General features: G+C 43.5%; 1 protein-coding gene across 1 annotated transcript in view; it reads right to left on the bottom strand.

The window, feature by feature from the left end:
• The window catches only part of CDH13 (cadherin 13), a 1,034,982-nt gene that overhangs the window by 390,071 nt on the left and 632,075 nt on the right, over positions 1–12,836 (bottom strand). The window contains exon 6 of the mRNA XM_039227348.1: positions 4,174–4,318. Coding sequence (XP_039083279.1) covers positions 4,174–4,318 — 145 coding nt within the window. The remainder of the gene's footprint in view (positions 1–4,173; positions 4,319–12,836) is intronic.

Here is a 12,836-nt window from a genome sequence, read left to right as displayed (position 1 = left end):
CGTGGTCGGCCCTTCTCAAAGGCGCCCAGAACACCCTGGTGGATGGACACTGGGGAGGTGGTGGCAGTAGGCACTGGGGGCCCTGGACCGTGTGCCCTGGAGGAGCTTCAGGGGTGCCAGCCCTCTTTCCCCACCTACGAGGTCTTGGCAGTTCTCGGGCATTCAGAAAACCAGGCTCACACTGAGCTCTGGCCCCACAGAGCAGCGGGGGTGGGGCTTGGGTCCCATAAATCAATGCCTCATGGCTCCATGAAAGGAATAGCTCATAATTTGCGAAGTTCAAAGACCATTATTTTCTGTTGATCTTCCCTCACCCAGTACTGATTCCCCAAAACAATACCCTGGAGTTTAGTGCTGAGCAGCCGGAAACGGTCTCCTGTCTGCACACACAGATAAATATGGGTGACCTTCCTCCATGACAGATTGGTGCTGGTGGCATATCCAGGCATGCTGGCACATGAAAATGATGCTTGGCTTGTTGGGAGATGAATGTTCCTTCACACAAACTGCATGTCTCTTTGCCTTACCTTCCCTAAAGGGTACGCTGCAGGAATAATAAGAATAATAGCAGCATTAACGATGCTCCAGCATCTCTTGACCATTTGTTATGTTGTAAGTGCTGAGCGAAGCACCAGGGCTCACTGAATCCTTGCATACACTTCTCTAGGGTAGGTACTATCTATTATGCACCCACCCCATCTACAGACAAGGTGACTGAGGCTTCTAGAAGGTTCCATAAGCTGCTCAAGGTCTCATCTAGATAAGGAGCTAGAAGGAACATCACATGAGCTCTGGGCCACAGGGCTATGCTCAGGACCAGTGACCTAATTTTGAGGTGGCGGCGGGGGGCGGGGGGGGGGGGTTGGTGCAAAAGGAAAATGCAAAAGGGACTCTTGTCCAAAACCTACTAACTTAAAGGGGTGACAGCAGAGCCTAATTCTGAGCCTGGGGCCCTGAGGACCATATAGGTCACACCTCACGAAGCTGGCCCTGATGACTTGAATTCAGAAGAAAGCAATGTGAGTGACAACATGGCCGTGTGTGGCACTGTTTAACCCTAGAGGCTGAGCAACAGCCCACATTATGCCAAAAGTGATTCCATGAGCTCCATGCTTGGTCAGGAGACTGGTTACTTTCCATTGGGAGCTTAATCAGCTCCTCTGACAGAGCAAATACCCCTCTCCCCTGCCCCCGCTGGGACTGCAAAGAGTCCACGGTGAAGAATGTGAGGGAAGGGGGTCACGTCCAAGTCATACATGGAAAAGAGCCTGTGTTTCAAGCCAGAGACACGGACCCAGATTCCGGCTCACCCACCTACAGCCATCTGACTTTGGCCAAGTTTCTGGACCTCTCTGGGGTTCATTTTTTTCAGAAATATGATGGGGAGAGTGGTATCCACCCCTCAGGGTAGAAAATGCTGTAGCGGAGGAACTGATACTATGTCATAAAGGTGCACAGTAAGAGCTCAAGTCAATGCTACGACAGTTTGATGGCCATTCCATCCATGAAGTTTGTGAGACACTTGAAAGAGCACATGGTTTGAAGGTCGGAGATACAGACTGAGCCCAGAACACTGGCCCCCAACTATTAGTTATGTGAACGGGGCAAAGTCACTAAACTTATTCCAGGGTCGGCACCCCTTTCTGTACAATCCATCTGCCACGGCGACTACAACACACAGGACCCCACCAAGCACAAGGGCAGGGCATTACTGAAATAGGACAGCCATCACTGCCATTTCAACAGCCTGTCAGGTTCATTGTTAGAACCTGTAAGTGGTTCAGGCTTTAGGGGTCATCTTACACGTTCTTGACCCCAAATTTGAAGGACTCTGTTTCACCTCCTGCTTTCTGGTCAACCCCAGGAGGGGGCTGAAAAGGAAAAACAATGATTCAGACCAAACTCTACATAGCTGGGAGATGCCACGCAGATGTCCGAATCTTTATGTGTTTTTATTGGAAAATACCAATCAGAAGTAGAGGTTGGAAGTGCTTTATGTTTTGCTTGGAGAGCCGTCTGTCCTAACCAAATTGCCTTGTGCTTTAAGAAATCCAGTGTACATAAAAGATTCCATTTTTCTCTGAAAATATGACACGTATATAAAGCAATAAAATTTGAAATTCTTTCTGAAACCTTAAGGAAGGGAACAGCGGGGGGAAAATTGGACGGCGTCTAATCATATACACACATAATATACAAAGACACGCACCCGCTCACAGCTGCCTCCGACATAAACGCGGTCATTTACATTTAGAACACTTTCTGGGGTCGGCTCGAATTCCAGTCACTCACAGACGGAATCTGGGAATCATTTTCCTGCTCCGCTCAAACTCTACCCTCTTTAATAGTTTTCTCCCTATCAGTTCCCTTAACTTGTCCTGCATATCAGCTGGTTTAAGATGAGATCTGTGAACATCAAGCCCAATTCCAGGCTCTTTCTCACCAGAGGCCACTCTTCCATTAAAAGTAGGTTACGAGAGGGGTCTGGGTGGCTCGGTTGGTTAAGTGTTAGACTCTCGGTTTCAGTTTTGGTCATGATCTCACGGTTTGTGGGATCGAGCCCTGCGTCGGGCTCTGCATTGATAGTGCAGAGCCTGCTTGGGATTCTCTTTCCCTCTCTCTCTCTCTGCTTCTCCTCTGCTCACTCTTTCTCTCAAAACTCAACAAATAAAAAAAAAGTAGCCTACGTGGAGGCGAGGTGCTATGGGAAAGGTGTGCCTGAAAGTGATCTGACCCACATGCACCAAGCATCCAGGCTGGATATTACCTTCTGCCTCACGAGCTCCCCCAAACAACCTCTAGCTCCTTTTTATAGATGCATTCAAATCCCACAAGAGAGCTCTGCTCCTGCCCCTGGGGAGCAGATGAAGTGCATGGAGACCAGCTCCTCAGAGCTGAAGGGAGGCTTAGGCGCCTTGCATACAATGACTCATGGGGTGGTCTAGGCAGCTTACCATAACAACGCTCCAGCCGGGTTACTGATACATCCCATCAATTCAGTGAAGGGGGGAAACAGAACGAGCCAAAGCAGTGCTGGGGCTTCCGTGTCCCCTCTGCCCTGCTCAAGGACTGGTTTGTTCGGGCATCATCTAGACACGGCCACAGCCATCCCCTTCGTGCGGTGCATATTCACTTCCATGTATTTTAAAGCTTACAGTCAAAGTCTAGTCTCATAATACGGGTTTTTCTACTTTGCTCTCCACTTTCTCAAGCATCATACTCAGCAGCGACCTCTGTGGCTGGTCACAGAATGCATTTATTGGGATCTCTTGCACCAAGAAAACGGAGCTCTAAATTCTAAAACCTTCCCTGATAGAGAGGGTAAGTGTGGAAAAAAGATAACGGGAGCTCTGTAGTAACCCTGTGATTTCTAGAACAGTAGGTGCAAGTATTTCCAGAGAGGAATAAAAGGTCTGGTCTTTGGTCCTTTGATTGAAGACAAAAGGTTTCTCCGTGCACCTTGTGTAAGGAAAGGGAGGGGGAAAAAAGTCTTACCTGTTTTTCTCCAAAATGGTTCTTATTGAAAGACAGTTACGAAAAGGAGCATCTGAGGTGCCTGGAGTGGGGACCTTCATTTACTTCAAAGCCCTGATGGGGCACCTGGGGGGCTCAGTCGGTTAAGCCGATCTGGGCTTGGGTCATAATCTCACGGTTCATGGGTTCGAGCCCCGCGTCGGGCTCTGTGCTGACAGCTCAGAGCCTGGAGCCTGCTTCGGATGCTGTGTCTCCCTCTCTCTCTGACCCTCCCCTGCTCATGCTGTGTCTGTCTCTCTGTCTCTCTCTCTCTCTCAGAAATAAAAACATTAAAAAAAATTAAAAAAAAAAAAAAAGCCCTGCCATCCCACAAAGTCCAACCTTGGGCCTTCTCAAGGGTGAGCTAGATATATTCACACAGCGGGCGGCATCAGCCATGCCTTACAGACTTAGATGTCGGCCATCTTTGAAAGATCGCTTTCAGAGACAAGGAAAGATATTTACACAGCCTGCAACACCCCAGTCATGTTCTGAGTTCCAGATTTCCAGCACTTGCTTCCATCCAGGGAAATCACAGGCCAGCGTTGATGTACACCAAGTTGGAGCAGGAAGAAAACAGCCTCTAGAATCCCCAAAGGTCACATAGTATGCCACTTCCCAAGCCATGATGCTAATATAATATAAGCCACTTTAACATACCTGTCGGTGATCCCTCCATGACATGGCCAACGTAGGGGCCTTCCCGAAAGGTCGGTCTGTTGTCATTCTGATCAATCACGATGACTTCCAGGGGAACCGGCCCCTCGAGGGTTTTGCCATTGGCATCAATGGTCTCCACAAATAGCTATTGGAGCAAAGAAATTGGGGGAGAAAAAACGCGTTAATTCATTATGAAAATTGAAGTCAGGTTCTCTGGAGAAAGTAGGTTATATCAGCAATTTTATGAGCCCTTGGCAATATTCAAGCTTTGGTCTCAATGGATAGTCACTGGAACTAGAATAGAAACCAAACATTATAGAATAAACGACAAATTTCAGTTCATATTAGATTCCCCCTTGGGAAATTCACAATTAATTCATCAAATCTGCAAAGGAAGTCCAAAAACAAAAAAGAAGAGAGAGAAAACACTCACAAGCATCCGTAGCTGAGAAAATGTGCTTACATTGTTTCTGTGTTTTTCCCCAACATCGTTATGCTTAAAAGGAATGTTATGCTAATAAAAATAATTGACTAAGCAGTTATGAACAGAGTACATTAAGAAATAACTCAAAACGTTTATGGAAATGTTTAGGAGAAATTCGGGTCAGTGAATGTTGAGAGAGGGCCTTCCCGAGGCAAGGAAGGCACGTGAATGGGTCCCGAATGAGACCCTAGGTCTGCTGTCCCCCTGGCCCCTGTAATCGAGGGTGGATTTCAGTCCCACGGAACGCTTCCATATAGAACTACCTTCAGATTGCAAGGAGGAAGGAAATAATAGCCTACAAAACCCCAGTTTATTGTTGATCTTGGAAGCAAGGAGATATGTCAGCATCTCCAGTGAGTCACAGTGACCCTATGCTCTCATTTTCTGTGCCTGGTTCCGCCTTGGTCTTACTCGGCGACAAAACGAACCTCTCCTTGGAGGTCAGTGCTGGTCCCTTCACTGAAGGTGGCAGAGGATTTCCCTGCAGGTGCAAACCGTGGAGAAAGCGCTTCTTCAGGTGGAACTAGCCCTACTTTTTTGCGAGCTACGTGGCCTTGAGCCACACGCTTACTCTCTCATTTTCTCACCTGTGAAAGGAGGTTAATAAAACCACCCATGATTAGGAACAAGAATCAACATTATGCAGTGCTTTACTGGGCTTCCTACTCTATAAACTCATTCGGTCTTCACAGTAACCCTGTGAATCTTTTGCAAGCAAGGAATGGAAGCAAATGAGAGGTTAAGTGGTAGAATCTGGATTTGACCTCATGAAGTCAGTCTCCAGCGTTTATAGTTTTAAGCACTATACACAGTGTTTTTAAAAGCACTTACTCTGATGCTCTCCCACGATACATCCCAAGCTTAGCTGCTGCCAGTGTTGCTACCGGTATTGTTACCAGCACTATTGTTAAAACAAGCCCCAATTAGGAAAATAAAAGAGAAACACTTTTGTTGCAAATCAGCAAGGTTGTACCCCACCGGGTGGTGCTGCAAACGGTGGTTATCCTTCCAGAAAGAAGCATGGAAAAATGCCACAAAAGCTATGAAGGGCTCACACACTTTGCTCCGTCTGAATACCACTTCTGGGTGGGTTTGAGTTAGGCGGCACTTACGTGGAGGAAAACATTCACTGTAGTGTTATTTCATTATTAGGACAATGACTCACCACTGGCTTCCGCTAAATGCCCAGGGAGGGGAGAACTGGTTGAATGAATATTTTTACAACATAATAGAATACAGCCATTAGACACAATCGTGATTTAATCTTGCTGATCTCCTTAGAATGCTGTGCGTGAACACGCAAAACAGCACGGAATCATGAGTGTGTAACGTACATCTGTGCACAGAATTTGAAGGTGGTTAGCAAAAACGAATCCAGGTGAGCTGGAGGTTTTTTTTTCTTTCACTTTTTTCTGTAGTATGACTTCATCCTTTCACTAGCAAATAAATGGGCAGAGGCTTTTAACAGCTGCACACAAAGGAGAGTTCACAGAGAATGAACTATACTTTTATGTTTTTTTTAAAACACACTACGAGAATTCTAAACCAAGGAAAGCAAACAAAACCTTGGGGCAATTTTGTGTAATAAGGACGGTCTGACCTTTTGTCCTCCCAAAAGAGCCAAGGACTTGACTTTCACTCAACCAAAAAAACCTCTGTCTAAAAGCCTACTTGGGATCTGAACCCTAAGCTTCTTGTTGGTTTGTAAACTGCACCCCCTGACATGCAGGGAAGGGAGAGAGGGAAGGGAGAGGCCAAGGGCTCCCCATGGGTAAGCGGCAATGTTAACAACCAAGGAAGTTTACTTACGAGGCTTGTCTTAGGCAGCTGCAAGACAGGGAACTCTCCTCACCGCCCGCCAGAATCCCGAAAAGTTTATATAGAGGCCTTAGCAGGGCTCGGTCAAGTGTACCATCCATGGGCCCAAAATGGCTGCCGCTGTGGGAACAGTGGGCAGACCTTATCTTCCACGGACAGGGGAGGGGCGAGGAACCTCTCTGATTGCCTGAGTCTGTCAACCTGTGGTCATGACCTCGCTCATGAACTCTCCATGACCTTCTACTCTTCCCCATTGTACAAGCTTTGGGCAGTATCAGAAGCCACGAGTAGGCTAGAGGAACAGAATCCACATTTCCCCAAATGTGCAGTGTTGGAACTGGAGGGGTAGACTCCAGAACCATCTCAGCATAACAGAAAGACGGACAGAAACCAAGGAGATATAACTGATGAGGGGGAATGTGAAACGTTCAGCTGAATCTGATAAAACCAACTATGTCAGTATACAGCCTGATAGCATTTTGTGTTACTGTACTACCCAGAGTCTGACTCCTGGATTTTTTAGGGGAAAGCAATATCGTTAGAAGCTAAGAGCTCTGGAATAGCATTTAAAAATAGCAAAGTATTCTTAAGGGGCATTTATTAATTTGAAAGTCAATTTAACAGAAAGTTCATTGAGATATGTATGACTATATGTCAGTCCCTACCCTGAGTGTTACAAATCCAGCCATCAACAAGATACTCTACCGTGAAAGAGACAGGTAATAGGCAATGTAAAACACAGGAGTGAAATAATTTCAGTTAGAGATAAGCGACATGAAGGGATAGAACAGGTTCACATATTAAACTACACTGTCCAGGGGCACCTGGGTGGTTCAGTCAATGTCTGACTTTGGCTCAGGTCATAATCTCATGGTGTGTGAGTTCGAGCCCCATGCCAGGCTCTGTGCTGACAGCTAGCTCAGAGCCTGGAGCCTGCTTCAGATTCTGTGTCTCCATCTCTCTGCCCCTACCCCGCTCATTCCCTCCCTTAAAGATAAATAAACATTAAAAAAATTTTTTTTTTAAAGTACTCTGTCCAATTTGGAAGTCACTAACCAAATATGGCTATTTAAATTTAAATTAATAAAGATAAATAAAATTAAAAAATCCAGTTCTTCCATGTGTTAGCCACATTCAGGAGCTCAGTAGCCACAAGTAGCCAGTAGTGGTCACCGCCCTGGACAAGGTTTCTCCTTCTTGGGCTTTCAGACTCCGAACTGCAATCAACACCTTGGACTTTCCTGGATCTCAGGCTTCTGGACTTGGACTGAATCACACAACCAGCTTTCCTGGGTCTCCAGTTTGCAGACGGCAGATTGCAGGACTTCTCAGCCTCCTTAACAATGGGAGCCAATTGCTTAAAGTAAATCCCTGTATATATGTATGTATGTATATGTGTGTCTATCTATCTATCTATCTATCTATCTATCTATCTATCTATCTATCTATCTGTCTCTTTTATTTCTCTGGAGAACACTGACTAGTACAGGCTTTGAGGGTATCTTTTCAATTTTTTAAATTAATTTATGTCACCCTACAATGGACACCTCTCAGCAGTTTCTTATTCGTTTACTTTGACAAGTCTTTTTATCATCTGGCCCCAGCCCAGTTCTCCAAACTCATTTCATGCCCTAAGAAGTGCCCTTTGTCCTTATTATCAAGCTACACAAAACTTTTTTCAGTTTTCCCAACTTACGCTGCTCCTTCCGAACACAGGTACTTTCACCTGTGTTCCTCCTACCTGAGGTCCTTGGTTAGCCCCTGGTTACCCTTCAGATCTCAGCTCAGATTTCACTAGCACAGAAGACCCTCCGATACCCCTCCAGACTAACAAGCCCGTCACTGGTTTACAGCCCCGTGGTATGGTATCCTTCCTTTATAGCATTTTCCATAAATATAGAGTATTTATTTGTGTGACAACTCAGTTAATGTCTGCCTCTCTGACTCGTCCCACGAAGGCAGAGGTGTGATGCATCTTCCTGACGATTAACGAGTCCCCAAGGCTGAGACCCAATGTCTGCACATAACAGCGACCTGATTTAATACTGATGGCACAAAGCTGATTTAATACCGATGGCATGAAGAGGCGGTATCTCTTTAAGAGACTGGAGTCCAAAGTTTGGCCTCAGCTTTGGCCATCTGTCCTTTGTCTCCATCCCTGGCGCGTACGAGCTGACAGTCGGTCTGAACTCCATGGACTGTTAGTCAGTTGCCTCTTTCTGCAGTCTTAATTCATGAAATAAGAACCATAGTGGTAAATAATACCTAAGTACCTTAAGTTAGTTGCTTTCGTTTTAAAGAAGGGAACTAATACTTCTTTGGTGTCCAATACATGTCTGAGCTTTTTACGTATTGTCTCATTTGGCTCAAAACAACCTGTAAAACACCCACTGCCACAAACCTTGGAGAAATGTAAGTGCTGGTCTATAATCACAAGGTAGTTTGTGATCTGGATCCAAACTTAGGTCTGACTCTAAAATCCAGGCTTTCTTCCACGATGCCCTCGTTAGCGAAAAGCTCTTTCACGGGCTTCCTTTGTGCATTTGTTTTATTCTCTTTACTGTGTTATTTGCCTAATAGCAAATAGCTTTACGTTGATTGCTATATTTCATTGTTGTCTCATCCAAGGCAAAACTATCCATGAATTTAGGGACATGACGAGCTTATTATAATTTTTTTCCTGATAAACATGAAAATACCTATTAAAACACTATAGGCTTGGGGACGCCTGGGTGGCTCAGTCGGTTGAGCGTCCTGACTTTAGCTCAGGTCATGATCTCACGTGGTTCATGAGTTCGAGTCCTGCGTCGGGCTCCATGCTGACCCCTTGGATCCTGGAGCCTGCTTCGGATTCTGGGTCTCCCTCTCTTCCTGCCCTTCCCTCTGTCATACTCTGTCTCAAAAATAGATAAACATTAAAAAATAAAAAAAATAAAACACCATAGATTGGGGAACATTACATTATCAGCCTAGCTACAATATGCTCCCTTCTAGAATGTCAGATGTTCTGAAATGAAAAGAAAGAAATTTTCCATCTTATAAATGTAGCTCTCAAATGACCAGGGTTAGTAGAGTGAGAAGGGAACATGGTACACAAATCACCCATAATCTGTTTAAAGCAAAAATACTTTATCTAAGAGTAGAGACATGAGGGTCCTGTATGAACATGAGCCAATTCGCCCACCTCAAGGGCATGGTAGATGGGCTCCAGGTTTCCATAGAAATCAAGAAGCCCACAGAGATTTTTGTGTAAGGATGCTATTGTGAGTTTATTTATAATAGATGATCTCTCAAGGTTGAGAATGTTGGAAGATAAAAAAAAATTTTTTTTAACGTTGATTTATTTTCAAGAGACACAGAGTGCCAGAGTGCAAGCAGGGGAGGGGCAGAGACAGAGCGAGACACAGAATTCAAAGCAGGCTGCAGGCTCTGAGCTGTCAGCACGGAGCCCGAAGTGGGGCTCAAACTCACAAACCATGAGATCATGACCTGAGCTGAAGTCGGATGCCTAACTGACTGAGCCACCCAGGTGCCCCTGGAAGATTTCCTACTATGGAAATATAGTGTTTGTTGTTGTAGGAAAGAAAAAGATAAAATGAATTCCTAATCTGTGGTTAATGTGAAACTCAAATTGCCCTTATGTTTTGCATCTGAGTTCTTACATAGTTAATTAATATCATATTCATTTATTACAGGCTCCTGTCTTGGAGGCTTCTGTATTCTGCAGGGGGAATATACCCATGGCCCAGCTAGATCACAGACAACTCAAAAGCAGGAACACTATCTTCTAGGTATTCCTTCTATACATAACAAAGTGCCTTGAATCAAGAAAGCACTGATAGATATTTTTACCGAGTTTCTGTTTGTAATTTTCCTACCCTCCCCACCTACCAACATCTCACGAAGATCGTACCAGACTTTCCCGTTGAAGATATCCTCTCTGACCACTAAAATTACAGGCAGACTTTGTATCAGAAAGCCCATCTTCCAATTTTGGGATCTGCTACCTTAGAGCATCTGTGGTCGGCAGGATAACGATCTTCCTAAAAATCTTTATTCCCACTCCCAGGAACTAGTGCACATGCTCGCTTACATGGCAAAGCAGAGTTAAGGTTGGTGATCAGCTGACCTTAAAATAGTGAGATCAGCCCGGATTCTCAGGGTGGGCCCCGTACTCTGGTATAGACTTCAGAAGTGAAGGCCCACTGGCACATTGATTTTAGCTCCGTGAGGTCTGTGTTGTACTCTAACCTATGGAAGCGCATGATTAACAAATTTGTGTTGTTTGGAGTCACACATTTGTGGTAATTTGTTGCAGCAGCAAATAGGAAATTAATAATGGAGTCATATAATTTATTGTTCAGACCAGAACCCTTTTTAGAATGAAAGCAGGTGTTACTGTTAACAAGTAACCCAAAACAGGTGCACCCCCAGTCTGCCCTAGGGAGAAGAGGGTAACATGACAATCCTGTGTAATTAAGTGACTTCAACTTCCCAGGTCAGTTTGCGCATGTAACAAATGGTTCTCGATTTTTTTCCGTTTTGAATAAAAAGATAAAGGAGTGTGTGGAGCACAGTTACCGGCAAATAGGAAATTCTAAACAAGGTTTGTTAGATCAGGAGACAGTTTGGTGACCTTGGTCTTCATTTGCTCCCCAGAGACCTTTAGTGAGACTTTCGAGAAGGTGTACCCTCAGTTTAATCCTCGTCAGCCATTACTCCCTTCAAATTGCTTTCCTATCTCAGTATTCCAGATTTCTCTTTGACACCAATTACTTGCATTTCAAGTTATTTTTCTTGGCTTTCTTCATTTATCTAAGTTGAATCTCATTATGGGCCAATGCCTGGAGAGTTCTCAGGGAAAAGTTATTTTTAGCCTTTTGTAACGTTCCCCGCCTTCACTTCCAGGGCTCCATGTGGCATCTTCCCCTTGACGGACCGGATGCGGGGTTTATAGCTCCCTCTAAAAATGATCAAAGGGGTAATACAAGTTTCCTACTTGCTAGATTATTAATTAAAGATTTTGATACTGTTATCAAATGTTCTTTGAAAAGCTTGTTCCGCCTGGACTACAGTATTTCCTTTGTCGATCTGAAATTTCACTTTCAAAGTATGTTTTCCACTGAGTGTAATGAAAGTATATTTTTTCTTATGTATGCATGCTCACAACCATGCTGGACTTCGAGGGCATTTTTCTATTTAATTTTTGAACTAATTTTAATTATGTGGAAGAAATCTATGCAGATATTCAAAATAATTTTACTTAAGCAGCTTGGGTAAAGTCCTAGTGAATATCCTCTACCCCAAGGGGGGGCACAGGCTGAACATTTTAATTGGTTCCAGTAGAATTTATATAAATCATGGGTATTGGAATTATGCCAGATCTTTTAAGGATATGTACAAGGGTTAAGGGGATTTTTGTACAAAGATGAGAAATATAATACTTTTGAAAACAAAGCTGTAGGAGAAAATTACAGAGGATTTTATTTTCACTTGTTCTTCTCTCTCTCCAAAAGCAAAATTCAGAGGAAGAGAATGGATGGAATGCAGTATCCTTTTTTTTTTTTTTTAGTTTATAGATCTAAAGTCATTTTGTTAAATTAAGTATTAAAATGTGTTTTATAAAACACGATATTCTCCAAAAATCAAGGCTGATATATAAACATTTAAAGTATAGCCTAATACATTCCAGAAGGATTAAAGTATTAGGAGGAAAAAATCCATTGAATATTTATGTAAGAGAGTGGGGAAGGCCTTTTTAAACTGACATTAAAGATATAAGTTAAGTGAATTATTGAGAGATTAATAACTCAAAAGCAAGTTTTTTATAGGACTAAATATATAAATAAAATGAATGGAAAACTGAGAAAAGTGGCTGTGTCATATAAAACAGAGGTTTACCACCCGGAATACATAAGGAGCTGGTTAAAAATCAATAAAGAAAAAACAACAATGTATATTCATTTCAATATTGCTTAAAAATAAGAAAAATTACGTGGGGCACCTGGGTGACTCGACACAAAGTAGAACACGACATTGCAGAAACACTTCAGGGAATAAAAAATATATTAATGGTATGGTGTTCATGGTATGTAGTAAATATTTGATTGCAAAATAGTATGTGCTACATAATGTACTTTTTGAAGAACAGGCAAAGACATTACACGATTAAGATTATACTGAAATATTAGCAGTGGTTTTATTGCAGGTGATTTTTTTTTTACTCTGCTTCTCTACACTTTTCTAGATTTTCTATAATGGGCATGTGTTAATTTCAGAGTTAGAAAGCATCTATGAAGTTTATATTAAAATTGACTACAGATTGGCTATGGTTTATCACAAATGGGGAGCTTTGGGAGTA

The sequence above is a fragment of the Hyaena hyaena genome, unplaced genomic scaffold (genome assembly GCF_003009895.1).
Source record: "Hyaena hyaena isolate Hyena2069 unplaced genomic scaffold, ASM300989v1 scaffold_1, whole genome shotgun sequence".
In the NCBI taxonomy this organism is placed as follows: domain Eukaryota; kingdom Metazoa; phylum Chordata; class Mammalia; order Carnivora; family Hyaenidae; genus Hyaena; species Hyaena hyaena.
The sequence above is the reverse complement of the archived record's forward strand: the minus strand, read 5'-3'. Positions and strand labels throughout refer to the sequence as shown.